Below are 23139 nucleotides of genomic sequence, written 5' to 3'. Positions count from 1 at the left end.
TAGGTCATCAGTCCCCTAGACTTAGAACCACGTAAACTAAATAACCTAAGGACATCACACACATCCATGCCCGAGGCAGAATTCGAACCTGCGACCGCAGCGGTAGCGCGGTTCGGGACTGAAGCGCCTAGAACCGCTCGGTCACAGCGGCCGGCGAATTTTTTCGACTGGGTATTTTAATATATCTATTTCATGTGTGCTGACGTGAAATTTCGCACCCGCCTGTTTCGTCATGGCATCCCACTTTCTATTCCGTATTCATCTTGACTAACCTCTATCACTGGGAATTTCTTAAAAAATTTCCTTCGCCCTTGTTTCTTCAGTTTATTTGGCTATTAGCTCAGTCCATTCCCACCACATTTCATAAAAGTCGCGTAGGAAATCATCATCTTATGGCATTGATAAGTCTTTCTGTCCCTTATCATTATTTTAATATTTCTCTCACATTGCCAGCCGGAGAACTCAATGTATCAATTTATTGATGATTAGCGCGTTATAGTTAGTGGCTCACTGCCGCTAAATACCCTGAACAAAATCTATTGGTTTCCTTGGTGCGTTAAAACTAAGTTACAACTCAAGTTTTCGACGACCTCCTCCGGCGTCACCATCATGAGCTGGCTTATCGCGGATACTGTGCTGGGATTTTACTTCTAACAGTCTGCCGAATAACGTCGCAGTGACTGATGTGAAAACAAAGAAATCTGAATATGCTGCCAGAGAATATGTCGACGTCTGCAATGAGAAACGCTCGTGAAGCTACTGGCCTCATTGGCTTTTTTATTTTTATTTAAGATTTTTTGTAAGAACATAAAACAAAATTTGTTAAGTATCAGCATTCGTGGTGTAACAAACATTTGGCTCCTTACGTTTCGGACATGTCAGTAACGGACGATGTCTGACTCAGACTGCGGTAACCGAACTTACATATAAAACTGAACACAGAGGATTGCGAGCATTACCACCAGCTTTTCAGGTGCAGCCAACGGGCGTAAACACCTGAGTTCCTGGTACTGGTCAGAGTCCAGTGAGTACTGGAAAAATACAGTCTGAGGAATTCCGTAAGCACTTGACGATGTGGTCCGCTGTGGGGGGGAGGTGGAAAGTCAAGAAACGTTAAGTTTCTTAGACCGTGGCAAGTAAGCTCGAAATGTACTTCGACGGGTTTGGAACGCTGAACTTAGCGTTCAGTTTACAGAGAACAACTAATTGTGATGTTCAATAAGTCCTTACGCGCCATCCACAACGAAATATATGCTGGCATGTTAAAGCCCACGAAGAACAGGTAAAATAGTACATATAGTATGTATATAGTATGTATAGTAAAGTACGAAAGCGAACTCATTGTTACTATTTCCGCGGGGAACAGTCGCACGCAGAAGTGGGAAGTCAAATAGGATCACTGTATTAATGCAACTTTAACTTCCTGGAGTTAAATTCAAAGGATACCGTGTGGCCTCAGAATCGGCAGTAGTCAGCATTCAGTTGACGCTTCTAACACGGCCGACCACTGTTGGCAGAGTCAGAAGGACGGCCATGGCGATTCTAAAGGCCATTGCTGTCACGGTGGCAGCATTGGAGAGGAGTCCATCTGATGGTCGCTGGCGCACGATATTGTTTGACGTAAGTTACGACTGTTCCGGATCACCGCCGATGTATGGTAAGGCTCTCTGTTCAGTCACTGATGAGGAGCGTAAGAGAGAGACGGCTTACGATAAACCGTACGCAAAGAGTGCCGTTCTCTGGGTGCAGGTACACTTGTACTAAACATTTCACGCAAGTGTTGCTTCACACCTTGTAATATATTAAGAACGACACTGTTATCTGCTAGAAGATGCTGAATGAACAACAAATTTTCTTTCTACTATTGTCAATCAACACTATCATCATCTTGCAGCCTACATAACAATGGAGAAACGCATGTTCGACTACCTGACCGTAATCATAAAGTGCTGTGGTGCACACATACATACTGACATTAGGCATCTGTTACTCGCACAAGGCGTCATTGTAGCATGTACGGCGTAGGGAAATACTATCGCAAGGGAAACCTGAACAGTAGGAAAGCGTCGGATATCACACATATAGCTGAAAGTAGAATACATACTAATGACAAACTGAGAGCAGAAAGCTAGCGTGCCAATTCCCAAAATCTTTGTGGATGAAATTCTACTAGATCATTTATATTTGTAAACTGTAACGATTCAGTAACACATCCTTGGACTACTCCCGAAATTGTATTTACATAAGTCGGTATTGTCCAGTTAACAGCGACGTGTTGAGTTCTATCTGAAAAGAAGTCTTGAAACCTGTCGCAAATCTGACCCGACACGTGGTAACCCATGTTTTTTTTATTTACTGAAGTGTGGGACAATTTGAAATGCCTTCCTGGAGTCAAGAACCATGGCGTGTTAACCTGAGCGCCGATGCCTACGGCGAAGTGGATCCCATGGATGAACACAGCGTGCAGAGTTTTGCGGAATCCATGTTGATTTTCATAGAGGAGATTTTCGTTCTCCAAAAACGTCACAATTCTTGAGCGTAAAACAGGTTTCACAATTCTACAACAGATCGGAGCCAGTGACATGGCCGTGTAATTATAACCGTCTGTCCTAACATCCTTCTTGAAAATTGGAATGACCTGCGCTTTTTTCCAGTCGCTGCATACCGTTCGTTGCTCCAGTTACCTACGATAAACTGCTGCTAGAAGAGGAGCAAGTTCTCTCGCATTATCTCTGTACGATCTTACACGTATCTCTTCTGGCCCTGATGCCTTTCCACTGCAAATAGACTGTAGTCTATTCCAGGATCAGTTTTCCCAATATCTACCATTTCGAAGCTCGTACAATGTTACGATCTACCGCGGTGAAACGATTTCGCAAGACCGTATTCAATATGTCGGCCTTCAAATTGTGAATGTCTGTTTCGACGCCGTTATGGTCACTGCGTGACTCAACAGACGATTTCGAACTACATACTGATTTTACGTAACACTAAAGCCTCTTAAGGTGTTTACTCAGATCGGCTGACAAAATTTTACTTTCAAAGTCACTGAACGCTTCTCTCATTGCTCACCTTACGATCACTTTCGCTTTTGCTTGTCAGATAAATTTTGACTTCTCTTGAATTTGTGATGAAGCTCTCTTCGTTTACGTAGCAGTTTCCTAACATGGCTATTAAACTACGGGGAGGGGAGTCTTTCCCACCCATTAAGACATTACTCGGAACATACTTGTCTAAGGCGTATTGAACGATGCTTTTGAATTTTTTCCATATATGCTTCACATCTTCATCCCCATCATTGAATATTTGATGTTGACTACTCAGATACTCTGCAATTGCCGGCCGTTGTGGCCGAGCGATTCTAGGCGCTTCAGTCTGGAACCACGCGACTGCTACGGTCGCAGGTTCGAATCCTGCCTCATGGCATGGATGTGTGTGATGTCCTCAGGTTAGTTAGGTTTAAGTAGTTCTAAGTCTAGGGGACTGGTGACCTCAGATGGTAAGTCCCATAGCGCTTAGAGCCATCTGAACCATTTGAACTCTGCAATTTGTATCCTGTCACTCTTGCTCAGCAAAAATATTGTCCTACCTTTCTTAACATTCCTTGTTATATTCTTAGTCACAGATGCTATCGCAGCCTTATAATCACTGATACTCTCCTCTAAGTTAACTGATCCGGAAAGTTCAGTCTCGTTTGTTGCTAAGAAGTCTCAGACATTACCTTCACGAGTTGGTTCTTTAAGTATCTGCTCGAAGTAATTTTCGGACAAGACACTCAGAATAATGTCACACGAATCCCTGTCTCTGGCATTAGTTTTGATAGCAGTCTATACCTGGGAAGTTGAAGTCATCGCCCAATACAACAGCTTGATCAGGAAACTTATTAATGAAATTCTACTACTGTTTTTAGTGACACTAGAAGCAAAGAAAATACTTTCTGATTCTTCGCCCAAGTGAGCCTATTAAATTAGATGTTTCAATTTTCTATGGAAGAACAAAACGACGTGTTTCAAATGAATGAAGAAATCCATGACAGTTCTACTGTATCAGTTCAAAATTCTAGCGTCACAGTGACAGGCAGATCAGAACATTGATTCTGCATTATTCTACATATTCTTTACGTGTTAATTTTGTTTTTCTTGCAAACTAACGCTTTAAGATACAGTAGAAGTTGAAGTGTTGGCAGAAGTGCCAACACCGTGTTGCTAGAGGAGGCCGAAATGCACGCTTTTAAGCTCACGCAGATTGGCGTGAGGTCTGGAACAAGGTACATTAATTATCCTACAAAAGAAAAGAATCCACAATTGGAGAACATCGCTCTTGTTTAGACAGTATTACAATCTCAAATATAAACTGGTAATGGCGCCTTGCTAGGTCGTAGCAAATGACGTAGTTGAAGGCTATGCTAACTATCGTCTCGGCAAATGAGAGCGTATTTGTCAGTGTAGCATCGCTAGCAAAGTTGGCTGTACAACTGGGGCGAGTGCTAGGAAGTCTCTTTAGACCTGCCGTGTGGTGGCGCTCGGTCTGCAATCACTGACAGTGGCGACACGCGGGTCCGGCGTATACTAATGGACCGCGGCCGATTTAAAGGCTACCACCTAGCAAGTGTGGTGTCTGGCGGTGACACCACAGAAGTATATAAATTAAGTATTAGCCACCAATTAGGCACTTGCAGTCAATAAAAGTTGAGTGTCAGAAACAATGAAGACATCTCGTGAATGAAGCTGATATTGTTTGTTCAGATATGCCTCAGGTGGCGACAAAAATTACGAATGAACTAAGCAAATACTCACACTGACTGCCCCAAGCAGTAGTACACATGTGTACCGCTGTATCCAACAGAAGATGAAGGCGCGACTCGTCAAAACGCGGCGTAAGATGTCTTTTGAAACCGTGCCTGTTGTGTGTCAACAGACCCCTACCGTAATGTTCGAACACAGTGTATGTTCCAAAATCCCACAACAAATTAACGTCAGTAATATGGGTCTGTAATTCAGCGGACTACTCATATTTCCTTTCTTGATCATTGGTGTGACCTGTGCGACGTTCCAGTCTTTTGATATGGATATTTCGTCGAGTGAGCAGTTGTATTAGCAATTGTATCAGTACCTAGCTGGTATGCTATCAGGACCGGAAGTTTTGCCTTTATTGCTTTGAGCGGCTTCGCTACGCCGAGGATATCTACTTCTACGTTACGCAAGTTGACAGTTGTTGATTTAACTCCTGGAACATTTCCTTCGTTTGTTGTGATGAAGGAATTTTGGAGAACTGTGTTTAATAACTCCGCTTTAGTGGCGCTGTTGTCGGGAATATTACCATTTGTATCGTGCAGTGAAAGTTTTGTCTGAAACTTCCTGGCAGATTAAAACTGTGTGGAAACATCCCCCAGGCTGTGGCTAAGCCATGTCTCCGCAGTATCCTTTCTTTCAGGAGTGCTAGTTCTGCAAGGTTCGCAGGAGAACTTCTGTAAAGTTTGGAAGGTAGGAGACGAGATACTGGCAGAAGTACAGCTGTGAGGACCGGGCGTGAGTCGTGCTTCGGTAGCTCAGATGGTAGAGGACTTGCCCGCGAAAGGCAAAGGTCCCGAGTTCTAGTCTCGGTCGGGCACACAGTTTTAATCTGCCAGGAAGTTTCATATCAGCTGCAGAGTGAAAATCTCATTCTGGAAAGTTTTGTCTGTTTGTTGCCGCTAGTGTACTTAACATATGACCAGAATATCTTCGGATTTTCTGTCATATTTGGAGACAGATTTTCGTTGGGGAAGCTATTAGAAGCATCTCACATTAAGTCTTGAATAATAATAACAAAAGCAGCGGCTGTATTCGAATCTAACGCCGTTTATTCGTTTTAACACATGCTACCAGTTTCGGCACCACATGGCGTGATCTTCAGGCCCCGAACGTACCTGCGCATCCACAACCGTTTTCTTGTGCAATGAACAAATCGCTTGCTGACTGGATTCCGTACCTTCCGTGGTAACAATAAGCCCAGCAAGGCCAGACGGTTGTGGATGGCAGGTTACGTTTGGGGCCTGAAGATGTGGTGTAGAAACTGGTAGCATGTGTTCAAAAGAATCAATGACGCAAGATTCGAATACAGCCGCTGGTCTTCTTGTGTCCGGCTGCAGTCCCACTTTCCTTGATGGATTACCAGGATCTCACAGTTAGGTCCGCGCTGAATATCGAGCTCATGTAAAACACTGCCAATCTTGGAGGTTTGGTGTTCTTTTAAAATTAGCATGCTGATTTCATTGCTTCTGCAAGAGTATACCGACCTATTTTGTGTACCGTGGGGGATTCATCCGAGCATTTGCCTGCACAGCTTGACATGCCCTCCGTGACTGGCAGAACAAGAGTTGCATAGTGTGAATAGTCCCTCCGACTACCAAACACTCAAGGTCACGTGTACCTGTGCACATCAGAGTCTTTGGAAGGCTGGTAACCGCTCGCTGTGTGGTGCGCAGGTGTTCGCCGCCAGGGCGCGGCACCGCGTGCGGCCTGTCCTGCGACAAGCTGGTGGACAACGACATCTCGGACGACGTGGAGTGCGCGCTGCGCGTCTACCGCGAGCACCAGCGGCTCTCCGGGGACGGCTTCAACGCGTGGGTGGTCTACCAGCGCTTCTGCAGCCGCGGCCGCGCCGACCACTACGTGGACGACTGCTTCGAGAAGCCGGTCAACGCCAACGTCGTCTGACGGTCGGGCGCTCAGTCCACTGGACGCCACGTGCCCCTCACCAGTGCGCACTACTTCAGTGACACCAGTTTTTAAATCTGATAATCTAAGATGAATTTTATGGGGCGTGTTTGTGTCCCCCTCTTCGTCACATTAAACCCTCACCCCCGCCCTCGTACCCCCCTGCCCCCCTCGCTCTCCCATCTGGAAAGGAGTCGTTTTGGGCAGATACGGTTTACATATAATGATCACCAATCAACATCATCAGCTATTGGCAGTATTTAATGAGTTTCCATTCTGCCACACAAGGTGTGCAGTCTATCTCCGATGTGGAATTTCTGAATCTCTCCTTTTGGGTCATCTATGGAAAAGTTCAAAAGCCAATCTGTTCTACAGCCTCCAAAGGACATTCTATGCCATTTCTATTGGTAAACTTAGACTTCACGCATCATTTCTCCCGCACATATTTTTTATGTTCTTTCTCATTCTGCCGCTCAGAGTTACACCACGTTAAGTTACGTAAAACTTATCTATTCGCTGTCTAAACCTGTATTATCATTTTGGTGATGAGTCTAACTACCTTTTCCATACAGAAGAACTAGTTTCGGTATGAAATTTTTTAATATGGTTTATATTTATTTTCTCATTTATTTACCCGAAATTATTTTTCATATACCATTTAATTTATTTCACTTTCTGAAACTATTCTCTATGCCTATTTTTGACTGTAACTTGTGAAAATTATCATCTAAAGGTATAAAATCTATTAAGCATTTCCTCATTTTTAATGTTTATTGATATTGTAATCTTCGTAAGTATTTTATCAGTTGAAAACATTGTTTAGTTTTACGTTCAAAAATTATCGTACTATACCTACTACGCGTAAATATTTTGTAATCTGAAAACAGATATTTGTTAATCATCTTTACTTACATAAATGAATACTTCGCTGCCAATAAAATTGCTCTTTTTTGTATTTTAACAATTTTTGTAACAGCTGTCTTTTTACTTCCCCCAAAAGACAATAATGGGGACAGATCACATCTTGTCCCAGTCCTTCGTTAATTTCTGTTACTGTCTTCTGTCTCAGCACATTGAATTGGGGATTGTATCTCAACACATTGAATTGTGGACCGAATCATTAGATAGCAGTAGCACCACGGCGAAAGGAATGGCTTTAATGATAACAATGACATACTTAAAATATCCCGCACATGTTACGCAACAACAATGGCATGTGAGCTTAAATAACAATTTATTTAAATGCTAACAACATACACGTGTTTTCAGTATTTGTCAGAATCAATGGATAACATTGCTCCAGCAGCAAATAAATCCATTGCCCCAGTTCCGATCAATGATTTCTGAAAGTTTTCCTTGGTTGTCGGACAAATGCCGGAATGGGTAATCCCCTCCCAAAATGTTCCCAGTTGTAACTTCTTTTGCCCCACACAGTCCTCCTAGTATTAGGTTGAAAATAAAAAGAAACGAAAACGTACAACAGGCCGCCTTGTCCAAATACGCAGGGATCTAAAAGCAAAAAACAAAAAGAAAAATGAAAAATTTTAATAGAAATCAAATAATTTGGATTTTGTGATATAAAACTGGAAAAATTGTTTAGAAAAATCAAGAACAATCAAAGAACACAAGCTTGTATGTCACTATTACACAGCTGTTTTGGTTCGTATTGAGTGCAGTGCTCTTAGTAAATGGATCTGTGAGTCAGAAATAAATCTTTCCTGTAGAGTTCTGTTGTACAAATGTGAATACTTACGTCTTACTGGCCCTACACAACCTATTTATCATCAAGCTAAATATTACTCTTTAGGGCCGCACGGGATCAGCCGAGCGGTCTTATGCGCTGCAGTCACAGACTGTGCGGCTGGTCCCTGCGGAGGTTCGAGTCCTCCCTCGGGCGTGGGTGTTTTTGTTTGTCCTTAGGATAATTTAGGTTAGGTAGTGTGTAAGCTTAGGGACTGATGACCTTAGCAGTTAAGTCCCATAGGATTTCACACACACACATTATTCTTTAGGTTTGAAATAACCATGCCAGTGACAATTCAGAAAAATAATTTTCAATTCTGCACAATGTCGTATCTCTGGATAGATCTTTATGGGATTTGGCTCCTACAGCAGCAGCATGCGTCTTGTTACGTGATTCCTTGCATCAATGTGTCAGCGTAAAATGGCTCCAAAAATACAAATAATTATATAAGTGTGGCATTGTGATACAGATCAAATTCATATCATTTAAGGACGGTCACAATTTAAACTGGAGTTAATTATTGTTGCCACACTGATCCTAGGAATCAAATGCAAGACAAATGTAGATGTTGTAACAGCCACGGCACCTTAAGATGGATACACTATCCACAAAATGACATTGTTAATAATTTAAAATAATTTTTTTCTTATATACAGGGTGTTCATTTTAACTGAAGACACTCAAATATCTTGAAAACTACACATCGGATCAAAAAAAGTTATGTTCCCTTTTCGTTTGTCTCAGAGGGGCACATTCAGCACAACCAAATTCGACCCCCTTCTCCACCCCGTACGTGGATGGCGAGGGCCAAATTTGAAACCTTCAATGGGAACTCCCGTTTTTTTTTATTTCAGGTTACTATTCTACTGCAAAATCTACATAACTTCTGCCTGAAACATTTTCTTCGTTTCGCCACAGATGGAACTGTAATCGGAGAAATAGAAATGGGTATACAATCGTAATTTATGACATGTTACTCAATGGTTCTTGAATATTCAATGGCATATGCGACCCCAGCTCCATTCTGCGAGGGTAGGACAGGGCATTATTTCATGACTTCTAATTCTAAATCCCGCTGGAAACGTTATATTCCTCCGACATATAAAACAGGCGACTACCCAACGTGCTACTGTGGCCGTGGCTCGAAGTGAACGCCACTCTACTTTTCCAATTAGAGTAAGTGTTCAGACGCCGTCAATTTCAATACACTTAGTGATCTGCTTTTCAAATGACCGTACACAGGAAAGAAGCATATCTGCAGGAATGTCAGCATAGGCATTTCTGATGCGGCCGATCATATCTTCACGGACTGTTGGCACCTGTTGATACACGTTATCTTTTAAATGTCCTGACAGAAAGAAATTCGGCGACGTCAGATCAGGGGACCTAGAGGGCCAATTAGTAGGTCAACCTCTGTCGATCTATCGCCATTGTAAACACGATCTAATACCTCCCGAGCTTCAATTGCGTAGTGCGCTTGGAAACCGTCATCCAGAAACCATATACGTCGTCAAACGTCCAGAGCAAATGGTTCAAATGACTCTGAGCACTATGGGACTTAACTACTGTGGTCATCAGTCCCCTAGAACTTAGAACTAAACCTAACTAACCGAAGGACATCACACATCCATGCCCGAGGCAGGATTCGAGTGTGTGTGTGTGTGTGTGTGTGTGTGTGTGTGTGTGTGTGTTTGAGGTTTACAGGTGCTAAACAGCGGGGTCATCAGCGCCCAAACGCATAAAAACGCAGGATTCGAACCTGCGACCGTAGCGGTCGCGCGGTTCCAGACTGTAGCGCCTAGGACCGCTCGGCCACACCGGCCGGCTCGTCCAGAGCAGCATCATGCAGTAGTACCGGTAGTTCTATTTCAAAAACTATATTGGCGTTCTTTCAAAACGCTGTCGGTGAAATACGAGTCAATGTGTTTGTTCCCCATGATGCCACACCATGCGTTAACCGATCAAGGACGTTGACCGTCAAGTTGCTGTAACCAGAGGGGGTTGTCTACGGTTCACCGAAGTTATCGCTGTCGGGCTTGTTTACACTACTGGCCGTTAAAATTGCTACACCAAGAAGAAATTCAGATGATAAACGGGTATTCATAGGACAAATATATTATACTAGAACTGACATGTGATTACATTTTCACGCAATTAGGGTGCATAGATCCTGAGAAATCAGTACACAGAACAGCCACCTCTGACCGCAATATCGGCCTTGATACGCCTGGGTATTGAGTCAAACAGAGCTTGGATGGCGTGTACAGGTACAGCTGCCCATGCAGCTTCGACACGATACCACAGTTCATCAAGAGTAGTGACTGGCGTATTGTAACGAGCCAGTTGCTCGGCCACCATTGACCAGACGTTTTCAATTGGTGACAGATCTGGAGAACGTGCTGGCCAGGGCCACGGTCGAACATTTTCTGTATCCAGAAAAGCCTGTACAGGACCTGCAACATGCGGTCGTGCATTATCCTGCTGAAATGTAGGGTTTCGCAGAGATCGAATGAAGGGTAGAGCCACGGGTAGTAACACATCAGAAATGTAACGTCCACTGTTCAAAGTGCCGTCAGTGCGAACAAGAGGTGACCGAGACGTGTAACCAATGGCACCCCATACCATCACGCCGGGTGATACGCCAGTATGGCGATGACGAATACACCCTTCCAATGTGCGTTCACCTTCATGTCGCCAAACACGGATGCGACCACCATGATGCTGTAAACAGAACCTGGATTCATCAGAAAAAATGACGTTATGCCATTCGTGCTCCCCAGGTTCGTCGTTGAGTACACCATCGCAGACGCTCCTGTCCATGATGCAACGTCAAGGGTAAACGCGGCCATGGTCTCCGAGCTGATAGTCTATGCTGCTGCAAACGTCGTCCAATTGTTCATGCAGATGGTTGTTGTCTTGCAAACGTCTCCATTTGTTGACTCAGGGATCGAGACGTGGCTGCAAGATCCGTTACAGCCATGCGGATAAGATGCCTGTAATCTCGACTGCTAGTGATATGAGGCCGTTGGGATCCAGCACGGCGTTCCGTATTACCCTCCTGAACCCACCGATTCGATATTCTGCTAACATTCATTGGATCTCGACCAAAGCGACCAGCAATGTCGCGATACGATAAACCGCAATCGCGATAGGCTACAATCCGACCTTTATCAAAGTCGGAAACATGATGGTACGCATTTCTCCTCCTTACACGAGGCATCACAACAACGTTTCACCAGGCAACGCCGGCCAACTGCTGTTTTTTGTATGAGAAATCAGTTGGCAACTTTCCTCATGTCAGCACGTTGTAGGTGTCGCCACCGGCGCCAACCTTGTGCGAATGCTCTGAAAAGCTAATAATTTGCATATCACAGCATGGTCTTCCTGTCGGTTAAATTTCGCGTCTGTAGTACGTAACTTTCGTGGTGTAGCAATTTTAATCGCCAGTAGTCTAGCTGTTGGATAGGTGACCGTCCAGCTTGCCGAGCGCTGTTGGCAAGCGTGATGCACTCAGCCCTTGTAAAGCCAACTGTGGAACTACTTAATTGGCTGAAATGGTTCAAATGGCTCTGAGCACCATGGGACTTAACATCTGTGGTCATCAGTCCCCTAGAACTTAGAACTACTTAAACCTAACTAACCTAAGGACATCACACACACCCATGCCCGAGGCAGGAGTCGAACCTGCGACGTAGCAGTCGCGCGGTTCCGGACTGCGCGCCTAGTACCGCTAGACCACCGCGGCCGGCAAACTACTTAATTGATAAATAGCGTCTCCGATCACGAGAACTGACAACGGCCAGGAGAGCAGTGTGCTGACCACGTGCCCCTCCTTATCCGCATCCAGTGATGCCTATCGGTCGAGGATGACACCGCGGTCGGCCAGTACCGTTGGGCCTTGCGAGGCCTGTTCAGTCGGAGTTTTTAGTAATACTTGTCATGCTGGTTAAAGCTACCATGGTTTGTGGATGTAGACTCATCGGAAATTAGTACCTTGGCAAAGAACGTGGGGGGTCGTTTGCATTTGTTGACGTGCCCATTCACAAAACACTAACCAGTTATTGAAATCGGAGTCATGAAGCTCTTTATGTAGTGAGACTTGTCCACGCTGTAGGTTGCTAATGTATTTTACGGTTACTTTTCCAGTTAGGGTAAGTGTTCAGACGCCGTCAATTTCAATACACTTAGTGATCAGCTTTTCAAATGACCGTAGACAGGAAAGAAGCATTTCTGCAGGAATGCCAGCATAGGCACTTCTGATGCGGTCGATCATGTCTTCAGGGCCTGTTGGCAGCTACTGGTACACGTTATCTTTTAAATGACATGACAGAAAGAGATTCGGCGACGTCAGATCAGGCGACCTACAGGACCAATTAATAGGTCCACCTCTGCCAACCGATCTACTGCTCTTTCAGAGAGCGTCCTGTATGAGCGAACCAGTTCCGTCTTTACCTGTGGTTATTCATAGTTTAGATACTTTGGTTATGAACGGCTCTGTTTAAAAAGAGTTGCTCGATGTAGACATAGGGTCGAACCGCTCACGTCTGCTTTCATACCCCAAGCTAATTCGATGGAAATAATAACCTGTAGCTGTGATCCTGCAGTCAAATAGTCTACGTGTTGTCTAGAAATGCGAATTAATAAAATACACAGAAGTACAAAATAAAATTTAAATGAACAATTTAATTATTAAGTTCTATTGTAATGTCTGTAACAGATGTACCGATGTAGACGACACAGTAAGTGGTGAGTAATGTTTATTCAAGAAAGGACATCTCAAACAAATGCGATGTGGTCCTACAATATTCAGTTCAAATTAGGACAGAAAATACCGTATCAAATGCAGTAAAGTTACGTTGAGGGTGTTATGAGAATGGGAGTAAAATTTCCAAACTAAACAATCAACAAAGATATGCGAAAACTAAGTCCATTTTGTGATGCCAATACACGAAATTTTTACCAGCTCAAAACAGTTCAGAGTTCAACATGGTGGCTTGCTAATTAACACACGCAGTACAAATAATAATAACTCTGTCTATCTGCATTTCCGTAATACAATCGAAAAGAGAGTGCTACTCTGGAGCACATTCAGATCTGTCTAAATATCAAGTCACTTCAAAAGTTATTGTAGTGGCCATTCACCACCCAGAGTCAATCAATTATATGGCTGAATCATGCGAATTACCATAGGCAGGTCTGCCTTCTTACAGCATTTGACATAAAGTGTCCAGAACTGCTCCCTTGAGCTCTTCACTCCAAAAATCCACGTCTCCGCTTGACTCACATAGTATTACGCTACTGTCTGCTTTTTCAGCGGCTGAAAGCTATCCCCTACCAATAATACATCGTTCTTACGTTCTACAGACATCTTTGTCTTAACATGACCACGTCCCAGACTAAACTAATATATTCCAACAACATAAAATAAAGAAATGTTATGAACATTTCAGAAAATCCGCAGTAAGTACCAACAAAGGCTTAGCCACAAATAAATAAACCAGATTTCTTGGACAAGTGCTCTCATGATAAATATCAACAGATTGGCGTAAAATTTTGTTTAAACAATTATTTAGGCATGGTTAACAGAAGCATCCTCTGGCACTCTTAACAGTACCCGTGTTGGCAAACATAAGTGACTGACTATTTTTTAATTATCACAGTTTTTACAAGCACTTGCAATCAACATGGAAACAAAGTGTAAAGCTGTTCATCAAGTGAATACACAAGTATGATAATATGTCAGGTATTCATGTTGTATTCATTTGCTACGTAACTGTGAAGCTTACGATGTTCTGACAACCATTTGCACGATAAAAAAGATATAAAAGACGTCATAAGTCAATAAATGAAATATATGTAGATGGGTGGCTTTCTGGGATGAGAGCAATGCCAACATCTGAGATATTGTTAGTTGAAATTCAGAGTTTCATTGTGAAATTAGACTTAGCGATAATAACTTTAACAGAGACAACGGATATGGGCTTAGCAACACCTGGAATAGTGCACTGGATAAAGAAAAATCGCAGAGGAAAACTTCCCGCACTTTACCTCATGATTCAAGGGATGGCGCTGCAAGCAACGCGGGATAGTAACTACATCTATGGAAGCAGAGGGTACCAATTCACTACGCGCCATATCGCTGTTGCTGTGACGTATTCCAGCCAATCAGAAGCCGTCCTTTGCATATAAAAGTCGGAGCCTCGCTAGTTTACCGCAGTCAGTTTTAGCCTGACGGCGGCCATGGAGGTAGTGGTCGAAAGCTTGGAGTTTTATCCTGAATTGACGCGGCGTGTACACCGAGAGATTTTTATTCAAGAAATACGTCGCGAACGACTTGGTAGCCATAATGAAAATATTGTTTTGTCTGAGATCGCAGATGTATTCACATATGCATTAATACTTGACTGTGAACTATTATAGATTCTCAAAGAGCTGTAAGAAGTCATATTTCAGCTTGTCTGACACTATCCCAATTCTGGTGCACCTCTTGCACAAAGATCATGTGAGCTACAGCCGTTCAAACTGCCAGCCTTAAGATTTACCCATTGCCGGCGACGCGCTCCTTGTCTCTGCACCTAGGCTGTCCTGGGGTGGCAGCGCGACGTCATCGTCCCCCGGCTCACACCCAGCCAAGCAAGTAAATTCAGCTCTCCTCAGTACCATTACTAGGTTGCCTACACACTCGTAACGTTAGAAGGTTTTCTCATTATTGCCACAGACTCAACTCATTCATTAATATCATCAGCAATGGAAGACATCAGTTTTATTAATGCAAGAAACAAGAAAAAAGGCTTTCATCTTGAATAAAAACTCGCAGATAGTGTTATTTTAGCCTGCAAAGGATACCCAATTTAACACATTTTAATGTTTTTAAAGACTTTTATATATTCTTAAAGACGAAGATCATATGTAAATGTTAATGCTAGGCACTCTCATCTCTACGAAGAAAAAGGTATTGTCTTGAGGCAGCATTCCCTTAAAACAACCGAGATCGCTGACGCGCAAAGGTGCGGTGTCACTCGACTGGGAGCCAGGTGGTTCGAGTCCAGGTGTTGGAACACATGTTCACTATCAGGACGCTGCCGGCAAGGGCTGGAGGGAGAGTGGCGTGAAGTTCCTAGTCAGGTTTATTGTAAAAGGTCACAAACTTCGTATTATAACTGGACTATGCTGTTCATTCAGATATACTTCCAATACTCACAGTGTTTACTGCTTTATTGCATATTCCAACCATAATTCCCTTTAGCAATCCATGAAGTGGACTGACAAGGCAGCCAGTCCACAGTGACGGGTAGCCGATAGAAAGGCACGCGTACACACTCACGCCGACGGGCGTCAATTCTGGAACAGGATAACTATTGAATGGTAGCAAGAAAAGTACGTAGCTGCTTTATACTTAACTTTATTATTTGATGACTACAGCATTCTTCTTGAGACATTTATACTATAACTCTCAAAGTAGGTAAGGTTAATGGCGCCTTGCTAGGTCGTAGCCATGGACTTAGCAGAAGGCTATTCTAACTGGTTCTCGGCAAATGAGAGGAAGGCTTCGTCCGTATGGTCGCTAGCAATCTCCTCGTACAACTGGGGCGAGTGCTATATCGTCTCTCGAGACCTGCCTTGTGGTGGCGCTAGGTCTGCGATCACACAGTGGCGACACGCGGGTCCGACATGTACTAAATGGACCGCGGCCGATTTAAGCTACCACCTAGCAAGTGTGGTGTCTGGCGGTGACACCACAATCCAGTATGACTAATTACGTTGACAGAAGATTATAACGCCATTAAAACTGTCCTATTGTCCCTTTTTAAATAAAAGTTGTGGAGCACCACCTGCACAAAGTCAGCTTTGCTGATGAATGTTGTCTGAAACATGTCGACATTTGCTCTGCCGATGGGCCGTATTCATTAATGTAAGTCTACAACAAAGACAGTTTTTAGCACGATGACAGCTAGCATTCCCTGATTTTAACCAACAGTAACAGTAAAGTACCTCTAAGCAGCACAAACAGTGGTTAATTCTTCGCTATTACTCCATGTTGTGAAACGTCCTCTCATGAGTACGGTATTGCGCGTCTACTCGGAACTACCTTATGATCGAACGATTATAGCCATCAGAATAGCGCCAGCAACACCTACTGTGTTTATACACCGCCATCTTTCGACGCTAACGTGACAGCTCGCAAAAAAATATTGCCACTTTATCAAAGCAGACACCCGATGTACCGCAGCGCTACTGAGAAAAGGCACTGTCCACTGCGACAAACCAAGCCAGGTGTGTCGAAACACAGGATAGCTCGCCACTTATGGATTATTTTATCGTTTTGTCTCGCATAAGTAGAATCCTTAACGATCTTTACCGTCTGTATGGAGTTAAGGAAATATGGTAAACAGCAAACTGTTATGTCTGAAATGCTTAAGGTGAGACAGCGTTTAACGCATTACAAGTCTTATGCCGCACACGTGGTCTTTTATTTTGCGGAGGATGAGCATAGGCAGAGTGCAAACAGCGGAGCTTCTGTGCTGACGTTACCTGGCACACAGCAACGTCAGTCCATGCAAAACAATTTTTTATCCGGTAGTAACTGAACGGCAAGTAGACAAAGAATCTAAACTGCTTCACTTGCTTGTGGCCTCTGTTAAGCTCTCTGTGTCCCTCCTCTGCATCAGGAACAGAATAGGTTTGCAGAGTTTCTCACCGATAGTCACATTTTTCATTTCGACCGTCTCTCCATATAAAATGGAAGCCCGCCTGAAAAGTTGCGTCTTTATTCTGACTATTGCTCTTGGTGCAAACTTTAATCAACCGCTACAGGGATGCAAAGTCTTATCGCAATCGTTGACAAATTTTGCATCAGGTATTCGAAAGCTCACCGTTGTGTGTGTCGTCTTTCTTATAAACGCTGCACTCCAAAAAGCAACTATGGCTTATACTTTTCAAATAACAATATGTTTTCAAATGCGTAACGAATTTCAACAAAAAGAACGTAACGCACACGACATACCTGTAGTGTAATACAGTACAGTGCCACCAGTGTTATTCACTACATCTTTCTAACAGTACGTATTGTTCAAGACTGTGAATGATACCAAATATTCACTATGTAACTCGACAAATGTTTAACACGTGTATTATGTATGACGATTTTTTCCACCGTGTACGAACCCTGAGCATTGATTGATGAGAAGATACGGGAAAAAAGGTCTAATGAACTTACGTCCGGAAATGCATACTTTCCATACTAGAGATCACTTATTCGATCTAATACGCGCTGTACCATGCAGCCACAGTTACAGTATGCATGGTTTCTTCCTAGAGGGTGGTACCGTTCCTCATACGTCATGCTCTAGCGCCCTCTGCTGCCATAGTAATTGCTAATGTTGTGTCCGATTCACTTCTCTTGCTAACTCACCTTGTAGTGGGTGTGATACAGCGTTCTACACAATGGTTCCGTTTTCGAATCGAGAGGTTGCCGACGTAGTGTTTACTTACGGAAAGGTAACTGGTAACGGGCGTCGGACAGCAAAGTTGTATCAGGAGACCTATCCCCGCTGTCTTCAACCACACCAATCGCTATTTGCAACAGTGTTTCGCCGTTTGCCTGAGACAGGGTGGTTTCAGGAAGCAGGAAATCATGAAGGACGTACCCGAAACGTTCGGACACCAGACTTCGAGGAAAACGTGGAAGGCGACCGCAGTATCAATAGCAGGCAGTTGGCCCGCCTATACAGGGTAAGTCACACGATCATGTGGAGCATTTACATGACAGTTGTTGCTACCCTTATCACTTACAGCGTGTGCAGAGCTTACTAGCGACAGACTTTCCAAATCGGGAGCAGTTTTGTCACTCGTTTCTTGACCAGGCAACCACGATTCCGGGATTTGTGTCTTCTATCCCATTCATAGATGAGGCCACATGCGAAAAAATGACGTTTTGCCATTGGTGCACCCAGGTTCGTCGTTGAGTACACCATCGCAGGCGCTCCTGTCTGTGATGCAGCGTCAAGGGTAACCGCGGCCATGGTCTCCGAGCTGATAGTCCATGCTGCTGCAAACGTCGTCGAACTGTTCGTGCAGAAACGTCGCCATTTGCTGACTCAGGGATCGAGACGTGGCTGCACGATCCGTTACAGCCATGCGGATAAGATGCCTGTCATCTCGACTGCTAATGATACGAGGCCGCTGGGATCCAGCACGGCGTTCCGTATTACCCTCCTGAACCCACCGATTCCATATTCTGCTAACAGTCATTGAATCTCGACCAATGCGAGCAGCAATGTCGCGATACGATAAACCACAAACGCGATAGGCTACAATCCGACCTTTATCAAAGTCGGAAACGTGATGGTACGCATTTCTCCTCCTTACACGAGGAATCACAACAACGTTTCACCAGGTAACGCCGGTCAACTGCTGTTTGTGTATGAGAAATCGGTTGGAAACTATCCTCATGTCAGCACGTTGTTGGTGTCGCCAATGGCGCCAACGTTGTGTGAATGCTCTGAAAAGCTAATCTTTTGCATATCACAGCATCTTCTTCCTGTCGGTCAAATTTCGCGTCTGTGGCACGTCATCTTCGTGGTGTAGCAATTTTAATGGCCAGTAGTGCACTAACAGAAAGTCTTCTTTATCTCCGTACATGGAGTGTAAAAAAATAGCCATAAATGTGTTATATTTTTGAGATCATATCTTGCCTGGTCAGTTATCAGCTTGTCTAGAAACTCTATAACAGTCCAAAAGGCATACAATTCTTCCTTTCCGCCGAGTAGACATTTGGAATATTTCATTTGTTTTTTCTGTAAGAAGTAGCATTACTATTCTCTGAACACTCTCGCAATATATCGTAATATCATCCTGATGGCGAGTAATACATCGCTATAATTTTGTCTATACAGGTTGTTAAAAATATTCCACGTTTTGAAAGGTGATGGTACGGATCGAAACAAGAAAAATATGTCCAGTAAAAATGGACTCTAAAATGCACACCTTAAGAACTACGAGAATTTGTTCATGTCTTCTACTGGAAGCACTTTGCTTTCCATATTTTGAGAAGTATAAGTATGGACCAAATCACGGCAAAAATGTCCATTGAACATGGGCCCTAAAATGCGCATTTTAAAAGCTACGACCAGTTGTTCATTTTCGGTACTGTGAAACACATCTCCTCTACTGCAACGTGTTTGATATTACGAACGACCAACAGAATACAGCAGCAAATTAGTAAACAGAAGAGAACACGTTATTCTGTTACTGTGAAACAGCAGGGCTTCTAATATAATCTGCTTGCTGTTACATACGACCTACACTTGTGAGCCATCGCTAAAGGAGGTGCTCAATAAGGTGTCCATTCATAGTAAGGCACGTTTCTGTCAGACGCCTTAGGAATCCTGCATTCCCTGAAAAACTCCAAAGTGGTCACGAATGCGCTGGCAGGCATTGCAGTGATTCGTGTAGTGTTTATACAACATTAAGAGAGCTAGCATACACCAAGATTTCAAGTGTCCTGAATGAGACTTAAGCCACTGCTGAACACGTCGCTGGGATAACGACTTGCTGTTCAAAAATTCTTATTTACTGAAGCGTTTCGGACACAGCCCATCACCAGAACATGAAAAAAAGTTCTTTGTACAAAGTATGGAGTCATGTTGTAACACCATAATTAATACTGTGAATATTTTGTACTGGTTGATTATGTTCAACGTCAAGTATGTATTTTTTACTATGTAATGTCTTTGACCTATTGTAATAAAGTGGAAAGTTGTGTAAAATGTTTTCTCTTTACCACATAAATTCTTTGTATTAACTGGAGAAAAGTAGTATTTAATTGTGTTTACTTTATTTTGGCTTATTAATGTGTTTAAATGTTGGGATTTTATTAAATATGTTTGCTTGCAACTATGTATAAGCTTGTTCATACATAGGTACTTGCATTGTATGAAATGAAAAGCAACAGTACTTCCCATCTGCAACGGAAGTGAGTTGGCGCGCTAGGAAAAGATGGATGTGCCGCTCTGTCTGGGCACCAAGTGAGAGAGCTCAGTCAGTCGACAGCTAGCTACTGGATAGTTTTGTCCGAGCAGCAATAGAGTGAACTTCTGAAGTACCGAGGGTGGCATCCAGTACCTGGATTAATATGGAAAGGCCTCGGATGTGTGTGCGGCTATAAAATGGTGCTCTATTAACGGAAAAGGCTCTAATGTTGGAAATGTCATCGCCAAGAAGAAGATAATAGAGCCAATTACATCCAGAGGAGAGACCAGTAGCCGTTATGTACTCGCCACCGATGTTGTGCAATCACTTCGGCAGTTATAAGAGGTCAGAATTTTGTCAAAGCATGAACCAGTACATTTAAGTGTTGCTTAATTTGCAATAATCAGGTAAATTATGTGAAACTTGTGTCCGTTCCTTGATTTGGTTCCCCTCGTGATACTTCTTAGGATCCACTCCACATAAATACTGACATACGAGTATCCTGTGTGTTAAAATGTAATGAAAATAAATGGTTGACTATTTGTACAATTCTGAATGCAAAAAGGTACGTCGATGTACTGTGGTTTCAATTGAAGTTAAGGGGGGGAAGTTAGCGTTGTATTTATGAAAACCTCCACAGTGATTGATTTGTTTTATTTCAAAGTGTTTGTGCTTTAAATATTGGCTGCATTAAATTCTGTTAGTGAAAATTAATGGTTGTGTTAAAGGAAATAAGACAGCGCGTTGTTTTGAAGTTAGTTAGAGTATAAATGCACTTAAAGTCATACTTAAAATCATATAGAGGAAGTTGCCAGCATTAACTGTTTTAAAAGCCATGCAAGGTGAGTGAAATTAGTGAAAGAATAATACCAAAATTTGCATCTTACGAATTGTCTCAGAAAAATGTGTGTAGTTTGCTTTATAGTATTGGACAGTTTAAGGGTCCCCAATTTTGAGTTGCTTAAAATGAATAAACCTGCTTGAAAAATGAATATATTAATTGCAGCTGAAGTAAATTTTGAATTTTGTGTACTTTGTGAGACGAAAATTGGAAATCCAATTTGAGAGCCCCCCACCAACAATTTTGCTTATTGAAGATACAGTTACTGTAATTACCCTTATCCATAAAAAAATACGAACAATACTACCTATTGATGAGTGTAAAAGTCCTACTGCAAGTGACTTTTAAATATATTTTTACTATTTGGAAAGTCATTGTTGAAATAGGACTAAGTCCTTATCCATTTCTGGTTTTATATTGACTTTCATAACCTTTGGTGATCACGTAATTCATATATAACAAAGTAATTACCATTGAGAAGAAATAAGCTGTTAACTGTTTCTGTGAGAACTTGCATATACTATTTATAACTGCTAACATCACTGTACCACTTATCCGATTACAGTAGAGTTCATCGCACTTCTTTGGGAAAGAAGTAACAGTAGCTTTCCTTTATCATAACTCTATACAGATTATATAAAAGTAATGTTTCACATTACTATGCCTAATTAGGCTGGCAACTGTTTTTATTTAATTTAAGCAATATTTGTTACTTAAAACATTTCCCAAATTTCAATCTTTAGCTTTCTGGTTTCTTCTGTAACACTAAATTCAGGCTCGATAAGCCAAATCCATTAGGTAACTCAAGGTCTATTTACTAAAATCCTCCCAGCGGGTAACATTAAGTGCGTCGTAATACCATAATTCGTAACACACAGTATATGATGATATAACACGTGACGCAGTATAGTGTTATATTTGGCTTTTCCTGTGTTAGGACTAAATGTTCTGTTGGGCAGTTAATGTTATAACGTGTGTCAGCTGTCAACATAATAACTCAACTGGTCCCAATGAAGGGCTGTACCCAAAACGTGTCAACAAATAAGATCTTTTTGAACGGCAAGTGACCAGTTATTCTAGCGACCTATTCAGCAGTGGCATGTCTCCTCAAGTTTACGCCATAGTCGCAGGACTCTTGCGCAACTTCATGTCGCACTTCAAGTCTATTTCAGCTCTTCCCACAACTAAAAATTCAAGGGATTAAGATTGGGGGAAAGAGCTGGACGATATACTGGAACCCGACCAATCCATTGCCGAGTAAATGTCTGTGTGAGCTGTTCTCGGACGTGTCGGAGAATATCGGCTGGTGCCCAGTCATGCATGAACCATATTTTCAGTCGCTCTTGGAAAGGTATTTAGTCTAGCAGGAGAGGCAAGTCGTGCGATAGGAACTTAACAATACTTCGCATCAGTCACCTGTTTGGTGGCAGGACCATGTAAGGTCCCGTTAGTCTATGGCCAATAATACCTGCCCATAATTTAATTTAAAATCTGCGCCGATGCCTTGCTTCTTCATCTGTATGTGAATTTGTAGCAGCCCACACACGCTGGTTACGAAAATTGATAGTCCCATCTCGCGTCTGTCTTGTATGCGAACAGTAATTTTGTTGTCAAAAGTTGATATTCACCACACCTTTGCAACACCATTCCCAGAAGCTGCATTCTGGCAAGCTGATCTCGTGACCGAAAGGCTTGGACGCGCTGTACATAATACTGGTATAACAACTTTTCATGCAGGATCGCCCATACTAAAGCTGGCGAACCCAGATAGATGCCGAAATTCTACAAACACTAGTTTCAGAATATTCTTCCACTCGCTGTAATACCCCCTCCTCCTCAACTGGTGCCACGACCCGTCTTTTTTGGAGCTACGGAGCCAGAGTCTG

The 23139-nt window shown here is 42.9% G+C and overlaps 2 protein-coding genes across 2 annotated transcripts in view; one reads left to right on the top strand and one right to left on the bottom strand.

Annotated features, from left to right (window-relative positions):
* LOC124613206 (lysozyme c-1-like) overlaps window positions 1-7627 on the top strand; it is a 31051-nt gene extending 23424 nt beyond the window's left edge. Inside the window, exon 2 of the mRNA XM_047141878.1 lies at window positions 6467-7627. Within this exon, the coding sequence (XP_046997834.1) occupies window positions 6467-6698 (232 nt within the window). The 3' untranslated portion in view covers window positions 6699-7627. The remainder of the gene's footprint in view (window positions 1-6466) is intronic.
* The window catches only part of LOC124613204 (H(+)/Cl(-) exchange transporter 4), a 416779-nt gene that overhangs the window by 302683 nt on the left and 90957 nt on the right, over window positions 1-23139 (bottom strand). The gene's annotated exons all lie outside the window — the stretch shown is intronic.

This window comes from Schistocerca americana, chromosome 4 (assembly GCF_021461395.2).
Source record: "Schistocerca americana isolate TAMUIC-IGC-003095 chromosome 4, iqSchAmer2.1, whole genome shotgun sequence".
Classification (NCBI taxonomy): domain Eukaryota; kingdom Metazoa; phylum Arthropoda; class Insecta; order Orthoptera; family Acrididae; genus Schistocerca; species Schistocerca americana.
Note: the sequence above shows the minus strand (reverse complement) of the source record. Positions and strands in the feature narration are given on the sequence as shown.